Source organism: Lissotriton vulgaris, chromosome 6, assembly GCF_964263255.1.
Source record: "Lissotriton vulgaris chromosome 6, aLisVul1.2, whole genome shotgun sequence".
NCBI classification, from domain to species: domain Eukaryota; kingdom Metazoa; phylum Chordata; class Amphibia; order Caudata; family Salamandridae; genus Lissotriton; species Lissotriton vulgaris.
The window spans coordinates 1,528,810,753-1,528,830,894 of record NC_141694.1 but is presented as its reverse complement, the minus strand read 5'-3'; the positions used below and the strand labels follow the sequence as shown (position 1 = coordinate 1,528,830,894).

At 37.2% G+C, this 20,142-nt stretch overlaps 1 protein-coding gene across 5 annotated transcripts in view; it reads right to left on the bottom strand.

Annotated features, from left to right (window-relative positions):
- Positions 1–12,896: 12,896 nt before the first annotated feature.
- The window catches only part of PLCB4 (phospholipase C beta 4), a 1,177,624-nt gene continuing 1,170,378 nt past the window's right edge, over positions 12,897–20,142 (bottom strand). For 3 of the 5 annotated variants that reach the window (XM_086927702.1, XM_086927699.1, XM_086927700.1), the window contains one exon: positions 12,897–13,520. In XM_086927702.1, the coding sequence (XP_086783828.1) occupies positions 13,432–13,520 (89 nt within the window). In that variant the 3' untranslated portion in view covers positions 12,897–13,431. The remainder of the gene's footprint in view (positions 13,521–20,142) is intronic. The other 2 variants (XM_086927703.1, XM_086927701.1) reach the window with 1 other exon arrangement.

Genomic DNA, 20,142 nt, shown 5'->3' with positions numbered 1-20,142 from the left:
AATGAGGCCCTTAGTGTGATTTCAGACTGACTTCAATGGAGTAGAGGTCGGATACCCCAAGCGGTTCATCCCAGCTAAAGATTTTACCTTCTGGTTTAGTCTCTGAAATGAAAGCCAAAATCCTCCAGTGTGGCAAGGCAGTATCAGGAGAAATCCACTTGCAATTGTACAACTGTTCAACAAGGTACCACTGAGGCCCTTGATTTTGGTAGCAAAGCTCAGAGTGGTAAAATTCATATTTTGTGGCTGTTTACATCATTGTCTGGCTGATATTTTTGGGCCTTTCACGCGGTCAACATTTCTACCTTTAGATTAAGGCCCTGATTAGGAGTTTGGCCATTCATCAGACGCCAGACCCATGGCGGCGGTCCTGGACAGCCAGACTGGTGGTTCACTCACCATATTACTTATACAGCGGTGAGACCGCCACAGGATCGCCGCAACCATCGGGGATCATGAATTTCGCAGTGGTGGCATGGTGGTCAGAGGTCCTAACATGCTGGTGGTGCTCGCGGTACTCATGGGGAGGCTGACATTAAACTGTGGCAATGAGGGAATAAAGAGGACCCTACAGGGCCCCCCTATTGCTTCAGGGCCATGGGGTGCATGCAGTGGCACACGTTGTATTCCCCTGTGTGCAGTCACCCCCTTTCCTGCACTGCATGGACTTTACGGTCCAAGCCATGCAGGAACAGGCTCTGGTGCTCCCATTGCAATGCCTTTTTAATAGGCACCACTAATGGAATGCCAAAGGACCACCCACTAGACCACAAGATTACTCGTAATCTGGAGGGGCGATCGACAGTTGAGTTTGGCAATCTTGGAGTGGAGCACTGGCGTGGCAGCCTGCTCCAAGACCATCAAACTCATAATCAGGCCCTTAGTATTTTTTATGAATCTCCAATCCTCCAGAGGGACACGCCTTTGAAGTTCTATTTGAAAAGTCTTCTCAAAATTGCATATTTTTGCCTTGAAGTACCTTTAATGCGCTGGAGGCCTTGAAAGTCCACTCTTCAGACTTTCTGGAGAAACTCCTCTTGTCTCATCTAGGCTCCCAGGACCTCAGAGACAGTGTCTGGTTGCGAGGAATCACTCCAGCAGAGGCCACCTTCAAGAACCAGAACAGATACAGATGCTAACGGTCAGCCGGGCACTCCAGGAAAAAGGCCTCTTGCAGCTTGTTGCATCCATATAGCCAAACAGGTCAGCCAAGTGACCATTGAGTCCACTTCTCAGTTATGGAACCAAGTGGGAGCAGGTCCAGACCTTCAGGTCTTCACACAGGTCATAGACAGCAGCTCCAATCCTCTTCTGTTCGTCATCGGACCCAGATTTGTTCTGATGACCTGTAGGTGAGATGCTATGTTATAGTATTCACAAGCCAGAGGGTGTGGGTGACTCCTGGACACACCATGACCGAGTAGAACAACATTCTAAGGGGCAACTCTCCCCACCTTTACAGCACATACTGTTTGAATTACTGCACGCTATCCAACAGTGCACCATTCTGCGGCAAATCCAAGATGGCCCTTGGTGGCTGCTGTCCTGCTAGACACTGGTGTGTTAAGTCAAATGAGGATTCCGCTCCTCCTCAACTAAACCAAACATGTTCCCACTGGGCTTGTGATTGGCTGGCTACAGATGCCCAACCCTGGTTCCTTTCAAGTTTATGAAGTCCTAAACCCTAACCGGCTGCCCTTCCTCAACATATAGGATTCACATACCTCACATCCAGTTCCTCTTGCCAAAAGGGCTTGGCTATTGTTTAAGCTCTGGGAGAAGTTTTCACACCTCATTCGGGGAAGCACTGGCAGGGGACAGCTGCAGGCAGGCTTTTGCTGGTTGCCTTGCTGAAGTACTGCAACTTCCAGAAGGTACCTTTTTCAGCAGGCCCTCATGTTAGCCTCAGGTGCATTGCAATCAGCCCCAGCTTGTGCCTTATGCTGGCCACCACATCCATTATGTAACTGAGAAAAATGTGTCCCAACATGTAGATTAAATGTCCCTATGCACCTATTCACCACCAGATCATAAGGTTATTACGGTTTTGTATAAATCAGTCAGCTGGTCATTACCAAAATGTAATGCCTTGAGAGAAGTTCCGGTACAGCAAGTATTCAACGAGTTGTATATGTGACATAAATAAATTAAAAGAATGTTCTAGGGTAAAATGTGTAGTGTCTTAGTTAATATTCTTCTTTTTAACACAACATATATTATGTAAATTCAGTGTGTAGCATACATTGTTTCTTATCAATACAATACTATCCCCAAAATTGTACATAAATAAGAGGCAATTAAAATATGCAGGAGAACATTGCTGAGAATAGTTTAAACCTTGTGTAAAGATGAAAACTTAATGTGTCAACATTTCAAATTCAAATGTGTAGGTCCACAATTCAGTGATGTCCACTGATAAGTTTAAAGGTTCATTGGTTCCTAAAAGAATAAGTGTAGCCTGGGGTGGCAAATAGAGAAGTTTTCAGGTGCACAGCAGTCTGTTACTTTGTCATATCTGTCCCAATGGTCAGTCAAATGGTGCTGGCCCCAATTGTGAAGATGTCAATGTGTATCGTCCCAGAAGACTAACAGGTCTCCGCAGGACAGGGACTTTGAGGAGTGGCTGGAGAAAATCCAGAAAAACAATTCGAGGACACCATTCATATTAAATATGTACCTTCTTTAATACACAATATGGTGGTACTCTTCTTGATGCATCGATGATTGTCCCTCAACCTACATTAGTACTGCATTGAATCAATACCAGATTGGAACGCATTACCAAAATGTTGCATTAGCTTCTATTTTGAAGCTAAAACAAGTCTCCTTACAGTCACAACCTACATATCACTACTCTGTTATACCCTTGCAGCCACCTATGAAGATCATAATGGTCTGACATAGATCCAGAGTATTAGCTAGCCCACAGAGTGTAGTAACAGTGGGATATTAATAATCTTTCATTATCCTGTGCAGGACAATAGATATCTATGTCTAATTCTTAATTTTACAGGTTCTAGAAAAGCATCTGTAAAATATTGTGTATCTATTCATTAAGTTGTCCTATATTATTTAAAAAGTATTTTAAACTGTAATACACGACAGTCTTCATTAATCTAAAGTAATTGGCTCATTGTGTTGATAAAAAAATATTGAAAGAGGTTGTTTTAAGAAATTGGTTATTTATTGTTTGTTTTATTAAAGAGTCTGTCTTTTTGCCGGTCTAAACATGCTAAAAATTGGAAGATGGTAGGAGGTGCAATATTCTTAAATCAGGTATATATATTTAATACTCTCCTGAATGGGACACACCTCTCACAGTTCATGCATCTCACCATCCCAGAAGACACCCACTCCCCGGTCTACACCTTGGTTACTCCCTCAACGTGAAACACTCAAACACGTACTCCCCTCTATACCATTCGACGCCCGAGACACCCTGGAAATAGTGTCCTGCATCTCCCATTAATTACCCTGCAAGGCAACTCCCCTGTCCCATGTTGACTAAATTGGCTACTGAATTTTCAACTCTAATGCATCAGCCTTTCCCCTTACCCCATACCCCACAATTATACACATCTCTCGTTGTATTTGCCTCCAACCCACCCCACACCATGTTATTTGACTTGTTTTTTTGTTATAACATGTTGCGATTTGAATTACAGGTCTAATGGGACTCCAATTATCAACCGTATTGCATGTAACACTCACAAAATCTTGTAGCAGTTATCATATTATCAATCCCCAATATATGAGCATATTGTGCTGTAATGCTGATCTTTTTTCTTAACCCTAATGAAAATATATATATATATATATATATATATATATATATATATATATATATATATATATATATATATATATATATATATATATATATATATATATATATATATATATATATATATATATATTTTCATATATACATATATATATGTCTTTCCTTAATATATATTATAGAAAGCACAAGAGCCAAGTGCCATACATGAGATCAGCACTGTCCTGTGAGGGGCAAAATCGTACCACAGTATGACCTACGATAAAATTAATAACATCAATTAGAAACAATGCAATTAAATCCCTTAATATGAACAGAAAATGTTAGCACTTTAGATTTTCATAAGAATTCTCGTGAAGCTACAGCAGAACAATACAATTAACTGATGGATATTTCTTCTACTGGAAATGCATGTTTCTCTCAGCATGTCAGACATTTTGGTTGATGAAAATATATTTATATTTACAAAACATGTGCCCACATTTTAGTTTCTGGACAACTAACCATGTTTCACTTGAAAATATCGTGTGAGAAAACGTTCTCTCCAAAATGGTTTGTCATATCCCAGCAGAGTGTTATCACTTTTCACATGGTGAAATCACACTACTAATCGCTATAATTCTAAATTTGGGGTTAGCATCTAGTGGTGGATCCTCCGCTAAAGCGGAGGAGCATCGTCCCACTGCCTTGAAGTAGCAAAAGATAGGAAAAAATAAAATTATAATTTCGTAATGTTATCATTTTATTGTGTCCTCCTGCTGTAGCAGCTTGTGTGAGGGGGTGCTGACAGAGCAGCCTAGAAGTGGTTTGCCCCCACTCCTAAGAGCTCAATGACTGTTTGGCCCAAAGCCGTCATGCACACTTTCCTTGTTCTCCATGCAGGCAGTATTACAGCCTGCATGTAGAACATGCCCACCCCTCCAGCCTCTGCGCTCAGACCAATCAAAACACTGCGCTGCAGCTTTGTGATTGGCTGCGTGGAGCGTGGGAGCCCAGGTACTTCCTGCTTCCTGTTTCTCCTTAGAAGTCAGGAAGCGGACACAGGAGAGGTGGCGGCAGCCAGCCAGCCGGCCGGGAGGTAAGCAATTTTTTTCAACCCGATCCCTCCCCTCCCCCACCCCACTGATGCTTCCAGGTAGCAGCCACAACTGTTGGCATCACCAAAACGTAATGAAATGTATGACTAAAACATGGTAATACCCTTTGTATATGTTCGTTCCTATTCCTATGGAAAATTGTGGTACCTTATCAACGAAAATAATGGAGCATCATGCATCATGAAACTTTCCATCTATGTGGTGTCATGGAAAACACACCACCTCACAAATTATTGTTTAGGTGCAAGACAATTATAAAGACATGATTCACAATACTATTAGTATCCAAGGAGGGGGTTCTCCCACGGAGTTATTGATCGAGGTAGAGTAGGGCTCACTGCTTTTGCTTGGGCCATCTTACTCCACACCTGTACAAAGTAAATTGGAGTCCCCTCCACCTTGGTTAATATTGTTTAAATACGCAGAACTCCGGTATTGAGTCTATAGACAAGCTATGCGTTTGCTTCACTTTTTCCAAAAAGCTGAATAAAAATCTAGAATGTAAAAAACACAGATATATTTTTCTAAGTGGTTCATTTATTTATAGGAATAAGTAGAATTCAGTTTGTACAAACATATACAATAACTCAAGTGGTGTTTGGTAAATCTAAATCAGTAACCTGGGTTTTTTCTACACTACTAATTCCCATGCAGTCTCCCCTGTATCAACAGCATGGTTAGGCGCCTCTGAAACGCTGACAGTACATGCTGTTCTGTAATATAACTACAGCAGGCTTTCAGACCATGCATATTAACACTGCAGCAAACAGTTTGTACATATAACAGACATAGAAATGTGTTTTGCAGACATAATATATTCAAAATCAACAAAACCTTTTCCTTGAAAAATTAATCTGGATGCTAAATATGAATTACTCAGCATAAGAAAATCGTATTTTCTTTCTCAATCATTTATGGAGTTTGGCCGGTATAGATACAACACTTTGCACAACAACTTATTAACTGGAGTGTATTTTTCTCATTTAATTGAGAAGTGAGGGTTTCTGTATATTATCCCGTGCACAGACGCATTCAGAGTTTTGTGAAGCTTGTGATAAAACTGAGATTCTTAACACCTCTGAGAGGGTTGGATTTTGACATATAGACAGAACTCTCTAACATCTACAATGTAATGACAATTCAGATAAAGATACATTTGAAAAACTGGATTTTCAATACACACAATAATAATGTTATTAACATATAGGTATATGCATTGTACAAGGCAAAATAATTATTCTACTGTAAACATTTTCTTTTGATATTTTTCCAGCTGGAAGGTCTAAAACAAAACAGTAAAAAGTAAATAAAAAATAAATAATGAAACATGCATTCCACCTATGGGAATTGTAAATCTCACACATAACTTGCTGCTTTATGTATGGCATGATTTACCTGGTATTACATGTTATAAATATTGCAACGTGCACACATTTCTCCTATAAGGTTCCAAAACTCCAAAGTAGCAGGCAATGTTGCCCGTAAATACAGTTGGGGTGCTTTATTTCCCATAATGCAGGGGTACCCTCACCTTCTGCACAACGTTTATATTTAGGGTGAACCTGTCTTTTGGCTGTAATGAACGTATACATGCCAAGGCAGTTATGAAGCTTGTGCCAAGGAAATGAAGCACAAATAAGAAAAGTGTAAATTGTGGCAAATTGGCTGTTTAAGTAATTTAATGTAGCTCATTTTCAGAGCTAGCAGTCCATATAACTTGCATATAAGTAGAATGAAGACATGTTGCTTCTCTTGTCATTAGCCTCATCAGTGCACTAAATAAAGCGAGATCCATAAAGGTTCCTTTTTCAGGTAGGGACTCAGCAAGAAGGTTCACTTGAAAGGGCTATAAAAGAGTCATTACATTCTGAAGTGCGGACGCTGTTGTTCTCACAGACATGCTTAAAACACTCTGCAAAGTCTAGAGCAGAAGGTTTGTCATCACGAGAATTGATATGTTGGATAAAAGAGCTCATAACTGTGTGTATGTAATTAAGATATTTCAAATGTCATGACTGCCTAGAGCGAAGGCTGCTGGCTGAGTGCTTCCTTAAGGTCAGAGATCTCTGTGGTTCTCGCTCCCTCTCTTTCCATTCCCATTCTCCGCTATAAAAATTACTCTCATATCATTATTTCTTTGTTATGTGCCTTTAATGCTTTTTCATTCATTTGTAATGCATACGGCTGTTTCTTTCTATGTACTCTAGCCATTTTAGATAAGATTACTTTTTACTATTGTAACATTTGTGAACATGATGTCTTCATTATGCTGTTCTTTCCCTTATGCCAAATGTATTTTTGGTACTCTCTTTCTATATTAATAAAAATTACATAGCAAAGAGATCTCTGTGGTGATTTGAAAAACCTTCATTACAAACAATTGTAGGTATTAGATTATTTTAAAACATCATCCAAGGTTACTTTACTGAGATGCATTTTGATGAAGCTAAACACAGCAAGTATTGAAAGATAAAATAATTCATTATATGAAACAGGGTATTATATTGAAGATGGCCATCATAGTTTCATCATTTTTTTGGGAGTGCTTATTATCAACTAGTTACGATTGAGAATAGCTGTAAGAATATACAAGGTTAGACATGCATCTAGTGCTGTCTGAAAATGAATAGCAAGAGAACAACTCTTTCTTCTCCATATTTACAGAACCAGGCATTAGATGATCGTAATTCTGTTATTTTTGTGTTGTAGCTTGGCACTTATTGATATTAACTGCAGTGTTTCAATGTTGCCATTTGCAAAGCATTTTACTTGTTTTTGCATTTTAATTTTGGAAAGTAAGAGATAGCACAGCTCTTGAACCTCTTAGCCGGCATGTGATGAACGGAGGGGCCTGTGCACTGGCTATGCCTTAGTGGGCTGTTAGTGATGGCTTACTGTATTTAGTGCTGAATTGATTGATTAACACACTATATATAGTTTGAAAATGTTTTAAATATTGAAAAATTACTTAGGAACATTCACATTGAAACTAAAGATGTGGCCAACCTCAACATGAGTGTTTCTGCAGACATCCCTGTAGCCATTAATAAAATGCAAGTAGTACTTCACATCAGTGGTGAATCCATAAACGTTCTTATGGTTTTGGTTCAAAGTGCATATTTTTATCTTAACACTTACTTTGATGACAACAGCATAGCAATGCCATCTCATCATGCATTTGTTCTCTCTACTAGAAGTGCCGGACATAAATGGTGCACAGTTTTGTCACATCTATTTTTCTGGCTTAAATGAGACCACTACTAACTGAAACACATTAAATATATTCTGACTGGTCACTCCTAGCTGCAGGAGCAACACAACTTTCTTTGTAGTTTAAAACTGACTCTGAACAGCAGAATAGCTTGCCTCATACAATACATTTAATATATGTGTAGATCAATAAATATATTTTTAAGATAAAATAGAATCTATTATATTTGATTTCAGCCCACGCATTACCATATTTACATATATTATAAATTGACGATATCAGACTTTGCAATATTATGTCTAGAAGTGCTGACCAAGATTTGCATTGCTTGAGTTAAAAGAATTACACTATTGTGAAAAACACTGTCACTGACAATATGATAAATTTGAAATATAAATTCACAAAAGCCACAAAATGCATCCAGTTTAGGCAGCTAAACAATCTATGCACCATCCATCCATAATGATGTTGGTAAGATAGAATTCAGAGCATCTCTGATGACTACTCTCTCAACACCTTTGGTGACATCGCCAATTAATCTGGTCAAATTTTAATGCTGACAATGGTTAAGTCACATGCTGCATCATGAAGGATGTTAGTGAATGGAATGCTACCATATTTATGAGTTTGAAATATTGTGCTTTGAACATACGCTTGGCAGAATATTGACTACAAAAATATTGTGATGGTAAGTATACATAGACAAGTAAAGGATTGTTATGCTTAACTACACATTTATACACCCTGACAATGTATATCTTTAATGTGAACTCCTTTCTGACAGAAAGCTATGTCCCAGAACTTTTTAAGAGGGTGTTGGCCTTTTCCCTAGAACAAAAGTAGGACTGGACTCCAAAGTAATATCTAAATATATTCTCAGTAAAGATCTGGAAAAAGCAGTGTTCCAAAACATATATATATAAACTCTATATAGATAGATAAATAGATAGATAGATAGATAGATAGATAGATAGATAGATAGATAGATAGATAGATTTACTTTCCAAGTACTTTGGTAGTCAATGTTCTGGCCATGGGAGTTTAGTAGCAAAAATATTTTTGTGCTCAGTCATAACCAAGGGGGCACGCAATTTACACTATTAAAAAGTGACTTATCACTATAGTGCATATCAAGCCTGTGATGCTATACTGGCATGTGGTCGTGTTCCTATCTCACACTCTGTATATGCTTTGTCCTTGCAACTTCATGTTCAAAAGTTCAGTGGGTAGAATCCATTACCGGCATTTATTCCTTTGGCAAGCAAACTGCTAAGAAGAAAAATGAATACTGTTCCAGGGTATACATTCCAAGAGACCTTTTAGTAACAATAATACCTTTACTACGTAGCAGGTGGATGGACCTTAAATCTCCTCTGTACAAAGTACCACTTCACTCATAATATGCAAAGTGTTTGTTCAATCATTCCTTTGGTTCTCTTAGGGGAAGAAGCAGCCCTGAACATCCAACTGCCAAAACTTTGCTAATTATAGCGCCTAAAATATGGGGTGCTGATAAACTTCCTTTACTTCTCTAGTAAACTGAAAGGACACATAGTGAATTCTTCTGTTATTCAGTGTGTTACACAGCAAACGAATCACATGCCTATTCTCACTGGAAAGGACAGATACAAATTGAGGAATAATAACTGTTTATGTGGTGATGGAAAGGAACTGCACTGGCCACTGCCACCATTTTCCCTTTATGTTCATCTGTTGTATATGCATCTTGGCCGATGTCATGTGATCTCATGAGTGATGACACTGCTCATACCTTTCAGAATGTCCACAAAAATACATTTTATGGTGTCATATGTGATGCCATCGACACCACATTATGTGGGTATATAGGTGATGAGGGCAACCCCACTCATCCTTTTATTAAAAGAAGATGGAAAGTTGCTGAAGGTGCATTTAATGAGAAATGTGATGTCATCAATGATGTGTCAGGTTATGGCAGTTGTGAGATTGTTAGTAATATAACTGAAGCAAACTAAAATACTACATGGTGTTTTGTGTCATTTGAACCCCACTCATTTGGGAGATATGGATAAGACGCTCAATGATGGAAGAAATGTACAACATTTTAGGGTTTGCAATGGAATCTTAAAAATAAAATATAACATCCTTTTTCAAGTATATCATTTACGCACTTTCCATAAAAATGGTAATGAGTAACTGGTGACAAGTACAGAGATTCAATGCTGAATTAATTCTTTCAGTTGTAACTTTGCAAGATATAAACAAAACATGAAAAACAAAGGCAATTTGTGCCAAAGTGTTACAATTGTAGAGGGGTGAATATAAATATATACCTATACATTTGTATAATGTATACATATATATGTATATACATTTAGAAGTCAAACATATTTTGCATTTGAATCAGGGGTTTCTTAATTACATGCATTGATATTTCTATATATTCTTTTGTTCTAATCTTTCCATATGCAACATATATGCTTCCAATATACTATTTGAGTATAAGTATATACATATTTTTTACATCTTCACAGTAATAAATATTTGCCAATTTTCATGTACTTCAAAATACAATGACATATAACATCTGGAATCTTTAGCAAATGATTAATTATGCAATTTCTATATAAACAAAATTTGATGTAAACTTTTCAGTTAAAGTGCCAACACATAATTCTTTTAACCTTTGAGCACTGATTATATTTGGCACAGCTGAGTGATCTTCTATTGCTTTAAGCACATGGTCCTTCTTAGATGATACTCATGTGTCCAGTTGTGGTGAAATAATTGCACATACTATCCAGGCAAATTTAAAGCAAGGACGTCCTATGAATTTATTAGTATACCTCTATAACTCGTGTGCACGGTTGTTTTTCAAAAACGCAGTATTATCCTTTGCATGCAAATAAATCCCAGGTCCTCATTTTTTGTGGTTAGTTTTATATTATGGATACAAATATTTGAACAGCATAAAAAAAGTGTGCTGCAAAGTATTTTTGCTGCAATATTATGAATGTTTAAGAACATTCCTAATGCTTTGACATGGCCAACTGCTGTTCAGAAAATAAGCAGTATTGTCTCCTACTGTGAGAAAATGACTATGCCAATACTTAATGCTGCCATGAGCAACTACATTGGGGCAGGATGTAAAGAAAACACTTACTTTACATCTTCAATAATATTGCAATAAATGCAATCTTCAGATCAGTCCACTTGTTTTGGTGAAACATTACAGATAATTCTGTAACTACTAGCTTGAATCGAACAGTGAGCCCAATATATATTGAATTACTGGCCAAAAACATCACCCATTTGAATCAAAATGAACAAACTAAGCCAGTGGTGTTTACAAAAAGGGAAACCTACCAAACAAACTAAAAAAGTCAGCAATAATAACACCTTTTGATGCTGTGTTAATGTTGTTGTTTTTCACAACATTTTAATTGAGTATAATAGTTCTTTAGCTGCATTAGGGTGTATCACACAATTAAGCGCTCCATGTAAATGCAATGAGGAGGAGCCTTTAAGATTCCTGCACATCACAGATGTACACATGGTTTGGAAGAGTAGAGGCTCCCTTAAGTGTTCGACCTTCTTCTACCGGGGAGGCTGAAGAGCCCTACCCTAAACGGTGTAGTGCTATGCAGCTAGATCCTTCATTATCATGCTTCTGAAAGATTGATTCGTTTTTACAAAGCTGAGGGGGGGACAATTACAATACATTCTGATAAAAACTACAGTGGGGGGGTTTATGGCACATATAGTATTCACAAATGCAAGAAGTGCAAATTGATGGTTTATTTTTAATATCAACATTGTTGCATGCTTTCTAATAAGCTGCTTGGATTGTGTAAATAAGAACCCAGTGTCAGGAAAATCAGTTCTAGTCCATTCACAGCACAATGTCACAGATAACGTTTGAGAGACTGGTGCAAGTAATATTTAATGTATTGAGTGTAGTAAAAAAGGAGATTTTTAGATACCTATCAATGTATTATGGCATAACATTTAGCCCAATTGCAAGGCTATGCCTTGCAACTTTGTTAATGCAAAGTAAATGACTACTTAATGGTCAACTCTACATTGGTCACTTACTGCTGCTGGTATGTCAGTTTATTTAAAAAGTTTACCTACTCTGGTCCCCTTGCCATAGCATACTCATCAATAATTAATGGTGCTTATTTAGAAGCCTCTTGCGCTGCCGGTATGACACTTTTTCCCATAGTAAAAGTGACGCAGAGGCAGCGCAGCAGGCGTGTAAATAAGCCCCAATGTTTTTAGTTTGCTACTATAAGACAGCTTTGGGACGAGGCTTATGACATAAATCTAATACACAATATAGAGGCTCAACTGCTCAGAAAAGAGCTCAGTTAGTGACACACATGTTGCTGTATTCTGTTTGTGATCTACAGATCAAAGGTTGGAATCCCAACATGGTGAAGTACACATTTCATCCTTAAGTCAAATGATGCATACTAACATTGATTAGGTGACAATGTAAGTACATAAAGATGCTTTGGGAAAATGTTAAATGCACATTGTTAATAATTGAGATTTAGAAAAGACAAAGCTGTCTTGTGTGACACTGCGTACAGAAGTGGAAAAGTGTATTACCTGAGACTGTGCTATTTGAAAGCTCAACTCATTGTCTTATTTTGCATGTACAAAATGCGATGGTACAGAACATAACCAGTGTTGTGTCTGAAATTAATGCTGAAATGAGTATTCTAAGTAATGTAGTTGTCAACATTTGTCTCATGTAAAAAATATAAGGCATAGTTTAGGGCTAATGTTTGTCTTCATCTTCCACCCTTTTTAGATTTTTCTTGGTTAGAACATGCCCTACTATATTGCTAGTGGCTCTGTAAGAGTGCACTGGACAAGATAACTAACTATAAAAACGTGACACTAAAATGTTCCCTATATTACTCCCCATAATAATTTAAAAAAATATGTCCACAGGAGGTGAACGTAGTGCTATAGGACTATTCTTCATATTCCCTTAAACCTATACCTGGTATTGTGAAAAACAAAAGTTAAGAACAGAGAGCTACATTCATCTAAAAAAAAGAAACAAACAAAATACAGTTGCTCTAGAAAAAAGAGCCTTTAAAAAATATATTAAATGGTGGAGCAGAAGGCTCCCTTTTTAAAAATATGTCCTTCGTAACAGTCATTGCAAAACAAAAATACATCAGTGCTCAAATGTTTGTTTTAAAAGAAATATGTTTTCCATTTAGTCTAATATATTTGCTGGCTATATCTTATCTAGAGAGAAGGGAAAACACAAGAGCACATATTCCTCCTCAGTTTTGTGGTCTATTTATACAGTTTGTTTTAAGGAAAAGTAGTTTTTGTATGCTTCAGTTTGCATGCTGGACTTTCACACCAATGTTGCAGGCCTGCGGTCCATCTCGGCTTCCAGCTTCACCATCTGCTGCATCTCCTTTGCCTACAATAAAGGGAGCATTGTATTATTAAAGTACACATCATTTTATGAGCAATGTTGTTTTATATTTACTTATGTATTTATAGTTTCTATTTTAGGATCCTCAGTTCTAAAAGGGACATGGCAGTGGAGCATTGGATTTGAAATTGATATCGAATTTTATTTTAAATTTGCATGCCTAAAGTGAAGATTGGAAAGGTTAGTGTTATTGCATTATATGAAGCAAAACATGGGTTGAACACTTGTAAGATTTACTCTGAATATGTGTAATACGTAATCTAATACACATTTCATTTTCAGTAACAAGCAAACAAACAAGTTAAAATAATTGTCTCGAGCACGCAACACTTCAAGATCTATGAGACTATTCTTATATTGGTTTTGAACAATGGTATTCCCTACAAAAAAATAGCTTCAGAATGTTTAGCTTGCATTTTCATTAGTATTTTCAACAATAGTTATATCGTTCATACATCTTGCACTCCCATTTTATAATCTATATAGTCTTTGTGCAACACTCCATATGATCTGTTAAAGATCCCTAGTTCCTTTTGGGCACTTAGACATTGGCCACTGCTGAAGTCTCAAGGCTGCTGAACAGAAAATGGATCAACATAGACTGGTTTACGAAATAAACATTTTAAAATTCACAAGACAAAAATCTCTTTGATGTCCTGAGTCACAAGTCAAGCTGATCACTTGCAGTATGGTTGTAAATTCTCAGTGCATAAACGTTTAAAGATGTCACTGTTAAATCATTACATATTTATTCATATGTGAAGCAATTCTTCCAACAGATTTAAAATATGTGTTTTGGTTTTTGACATATGGATCAACTATTTTTATTGTGTTTCAGCTAGGGCAGAATAAAAAGAAAATTACACTTCCTGGTTTAGAGGTAAATACAATTAACATACACTAGTTTACACAAATAAGCTCACTTAGTAGTAGGCCAAACAAAGGCTGGCTGATCAAAGGCTTTCAGTGATGAATGACAAAAAGACAGTGAAGAAGAAATTTTAGTCTCCGCACATGGAATGTGAGAATCATCGAGCTGGGTATCTTCTACTGAGGAAATAGTTACAGAGATGGTGAATGTAGTGAAATGGAAAAGGGAGGTTTGCGTCACAAGTATGGGGAAAACTTAAAAAAATTGTTTATTTTTAATTTGCTTTCATTTACAAAAGATGTTGTACATTTGGGAAACCCTATGACACCTGCAGTATTTTCCAGTAGTCTTTGTAGTTTTTTTTATAAGTGGAAATGTTGCAGATGTTATCTTACATGATTTTGCTGTAAACATTTATACATTTGGCAGTGCAATATGTTAGCATTAGCCAATGATTCTATATCCCAGGCATAGCTGGATTTTCCTGCAAACATTTAGTGCAACTACGTTACAGTTGTTCAAGAGCTGAAGTGGGGAAGTAGAATTGAAGAGATCGCTCTACATCTCTGGGGAGTAAATACATAGTTATATATTTTTGCTATTGTTGGCGTTTTTTACTGTTGTTGGTTTGTTTTATGCCCAATACTTGTAGCATTTTATCAAAGGAAAGACTTGTCACTTAGGCCCAGCTAACAAAAGTGAAACTGTGGTTAGGTAATTGAAACCTGTTTACCTCGGTGGACTTGATCAATGATAATAATAATATACAATTCTTGCATTATTAATTATACTATTTCAATGTTATCTTCTTTGGCACCGTTGTCCAGAAATAAAGACTACTGTTTACAAAGTACAATGAGACCAAGCCAGCAAATTGAGAAATCAGCAGGATTATCTATGTCATAGATGCTCACAAACATTTGCCCAGGGACTGCAAAGTATCGTCTACGGTGAACCCAGGGCCGTATTGATGCTAGCAGGATGGGAGTGGGGCTTTGTGGGCGGTTCAATGGAGCAAGATACTATTTGCTTCTTTAACTTTACTTCAGTTCGCGTCTAAAGAAAAAAGATCCCCATTTATTTAACATCTTTCTGAATGTTAGTCTTCTCTGAAGTAAAGAGTAGCCCAGTGTTGCAGTTAAGCCGGGGACCACATGTGAATGGTAGAGTGTATGGGCCATACCTTGAGTATCAATGGTCCATAACAACAAAAATTGTTAAATGTGCATTCAATTTCTAGTCTGATACATGTTAACATTGCATTTCTTTGCTTGTTTTACCTGATATAAATATATCGTCTGTGCTTCACAAAGATTTGTCTTTGTCTACTAAATGCATGCAGTTTCAGAGAAACAGTGTTTAGTTCATGTCAACATATGGCAATAAAGCATCTCTACCAATGCACTCTGAAAAGGGTGCAGAAAATGAGATGACAACTTTGACATGAAATACAAACACTGTCTGGTTTGGCAACCACGTTTATTAAAAAATACAATCCAATGTGCAATTTCTAGCAAGGTCCATTTATGTGTTCCAATTTCCTGATTTTAGTTTTGTGGAGTTAAGCATTCTTTGTGTGGTTGAGCTTTGAGATGATGAAGGAAAGTCTGATTTTCAATGTGACGCTGTCATTAGTGTATTGGTAGACGTATTTCTATTAGGGGCATCGGTTTGGAGTAAGCTCTTGTTATCAAGAGCCACTTCAATGTTAGCTTCTAGGCTGCTGTCAAATGAGACAACTAAAGATAAAAGGGACTTTTTGAAAGTTGCAAACACTCAGCAGGAGGATCTTTATTTAAGCCCCATTCAGCTTGCAGCATCTTTATTTCATTAAGTCTTGTAGCTGTGTTAAATGTTTTTAGTAATACAGGTCTTTTCCTGTAGCCAATTGACCCTTAATATTAAACAGTGCTATCCACAGTATATACTCTGTGGTTTCTCTATTGCGTCATCGTCAGGAGCATTAAGTAGGTGGCTGTGATTGGTTCCAATATGAGTAATTACAGTCCTAATTAATAATCAGATACCCTGAAGGTTGATTTGAAAAGTGCCAGAAATATATACAATGCCTTGAAGTCCAGAATAGCTTTATCAAAAGTCCCTGCCAATTTGGAGAAATAAGTATGTGATGATCAAGGGTGGTGAGAGAAATTTCTGTAATTGGGTGTGGCTGGCATCCTGATTGTCGAGCCTCTAGTATGTCTCAGAAGTGGGCAATTGTAATCCTGGGATCACGCTGCTGTAGTATTTTGATAGTTAGGGGATGCCTGCCATGGTCCAGTGATTGGCCACAATTGTAGGGTCAAGGGATGGAATTCTGAGAAGGGAAATTATCATGTATTCCCCAAATGATTTGAGAAAATGTTTGTAACACAACACGACATTGACAGTCGATGGTACATGCATACCCAGAACTTCCACAAAGGCTTTGGGGTGTGTCCTTTAAAGTCAGTTAGAAACTGAAGCTGGCTGATTGCTTTTTGACGGGGTGATTGGTTCTGTGAAGTGCTACTTCAATGGAGGTGGTCTTACCCAATGCCATGTAGAGATGTCCTTTTGAATGCCATGAACTGTTGATTGCAAACGTGTAAGAGACGTTAAAGAGTATTTCAGTAAGTTACAGGTTCAGGAATTGCAGAATGATTTATATTTTGTATTCTATGTCAAAGAAAGTTCTAGAGCACCTATATATGTTCACCTAAATATTGCATTTAGGATGTGTGGGTTTGCTCTGGCTTATTTTATTCATCTGCATTTTAAAGCCTTCCAAAACAACCGTAGGATCTGGGAGCAAAATATGATTATTGATGTATAATGTCTTACGGTAAAAACTGAGGGGCCTATTCACAAACTGCATTTTGTAGTACATTTAGTAGTATGACAACAATAATACTCATGTACTACAATATGGTATTCACTAACATGCATGCGGAGGTCTCCATCTCCGCCTCTCCTAACATTTCTGTAAATGTACTACTTTTGGCATTTCACCATTTACTAATCTAAATTTAGTGCAAAGTGAAGGCATACATGTCTCCACCCTCTGAAGCTAGGGGGTGGAGCAGAGTTTATGAGTGTAAAGTTACTACTTGTAAATGTTCACACATTGTAGGAGATCTACATCACTGGAGCAGAGATCTTCTTAGTTCAAAGTAAAAGGAAAGATAACAAAGTTTATTATACTTAAACAAAATACAAAAGATATTTCTAAGTTAAATATTAATTTAAATTTAGTTAACATATTTATTCTAAATGTGGAACAAAATATGAAAATGTTACAGCAGTATTAATCTAATTTTGGGTTAAATGTTTGTTTAGTTTAAAAATATTAATTGAAATAAAAATTATCTTTTTAAAGATTTACTAAAACAAACCCTCCTATGATACAGTATAATATTAATATGTATTTGTGTTATAGTAAAAATGATTAAACTTTATGTATAACATTTTAGATTAATTTAATTATTTTTAGAAATACATTGTTAAGTTGATGTTTAAGCTTAAACAGTTTATTAAAATATTTTCATATAAAATAATATTTATTGTTTGTTATTTCTATTTTTTAACATTTAATTGCATTCAGGCATAGGTTTATAAAGTCAAAATAAAATGAATTTATTTTATCATAATTTCTTTTTGGGTTTTATTTTAAGCCCTTGCCTCCATTATTTTCTGTGGGAGGGTCCTACACTTGCAGTAGTTCGCAATGTGTGGTGTGGGGCTTACTCCAGGTCTGAGGTGGAGTACATTTACTACTATGCTGGGTCTTTTTTATTAACTCTAGAAAAGCAGTTTGTGAATAGCAATGGGCTTATTCTTTCATCAATGCGTGCATGCTCATCCATAAACTCTCCCTAAAAGTTCTCCTTACTCCTCCCATAAGTGCTCCCATTTAGTAGTAAGTATTCCCTAATTTCCAGCTGCTTCCTAATACCTCTCACACTTACTGGTAACATATAAGAGTATGTTTCAGAGAACTCCTCATTCAGGGCGCATTTTGAAGTGTGTGAGAAGTACTGCTGTTGTTCTCATAACCATAATACAAAATCCAATTTGAGAACAGGCCCTCTCAGTTCTTAAACATCTAATGATGAGAAAAGACCTTAACTCCCAGGTCAAATGACAATTTAAGTTTAGTTTCAAAGATGCACTTTATTTCCTCATCATTGCAGTACTGCCAATTGGAAATAAGAGCCAAGGGGCTCTGAGAGGTAATGAACCATATCTTCATCACAGTGAGTGCAGTATAAGATGCATCTAAACCAGTAGTGTTTGGATTTTCATTGTTCCTGAATTATTCTCCTAATATTACTACGCCTATTATGAATGGAGGTCCTAATTTAGTGCTATGTGATAATGTCAAAATCTTATGATTTCATAAGGTATGTGTAGGGAAGTATTTTGAGAGAAGTAGGTTAATCCACTATAGCAAAACTGATTTACATTGAAAGTAAGCAAATTCGGAACTTTGGTAAACGTAAAGGTCATTGGTGACTACGAGAATAGTGATCTTGCTTAGATGAGCTGAAGAGAAACAAGATTTTGAGGGCTAAGGAGATAATGTGAAAGAAGGCAGGTGAAACACTGAGAAAAGAGACTTGGTGCACAATTTGAATATAGTAGAAGGTATTGAAGAAGACACCAGTTGCAGTATTACAGATAAGGTGCATTGTCCTAGTCTGCACCATGGCACAACATTAAATATGTGACGGTGCACTTCATCTCAACAAATGCGATGGTCCTAGAGCAGACACAAACCTGTCTTAGTGTATTAGTGATAGGTGGAGCGGCTGTTTGCAGCCATGGTCTACGGTTCTCTGAGGTGGAAGGGGGGAGGATTGCCCTGCAGGTGTAGCCCGTAAGTGACTGCACCCACTGACAGGAGAATGCCTGGGAGGGTCAGGGGACTCCTAGATCTCTTTCAGACAAGGCATCTCACAGGGTACACTATTTGCTCCCACTATGTGGCACCCAGTCAGTTCACCTGCCAATGACTTATTTGCCTTTGCACCACATTTATAATGTGGGGCAGGTGCAAAGGTGAAAGATTCCCTTATTTTATTTATATGGGACAATGCCACAATGCAAATGAGGAACGCTACCTTGAGATTGAGATAACGCACATGTGGCGCTCATGAGAACTGTGTTACACCATCACAAGCATCAGTAACCCCTTCTGTAATTCCAAACCGCCCCAGCATTTCTATAACACTGCCTAGAACTGCAATTAGTTGAGCTATTGATCATTGTTTCCATGCATTATGTTGCCTAAGTAGAAACTTGAAGTTATTGCCAGTCTTGTAGCCCCTCTTTGGCATACGAACGCATTGTCACCACGTGTGATGTTGAAGGTGGATGCTCAGCACTTAAGATCTGCATATATTTCCAGTGTTTAGTTTGGTCTATGGTTTATTCTCACCCCTTTGGTGATGTTTAATATCTACAGAGGAGGCATGTTACTATGGCCATCTTCTACCTCAATCTATCGGGCACTACTCTGTAGAGCAATATGGCACATAAGACTCATGAGTCTCACTGCATTTATCTATATGCAGACAAACCTTGCCACGACTTGTGTCCCTTTTAGGGTTAATAATATTTTTTTTAAACTCTTTGATATTGTTGGCTGATTCAAAAACATTGATCAGTTTTTTAATTCATATGGAAGTTACAGGATTGTCATTATTCAGGCACTCATTTTGGTTATGTGGTGCTACTCTAAATAGAGTCCATCAC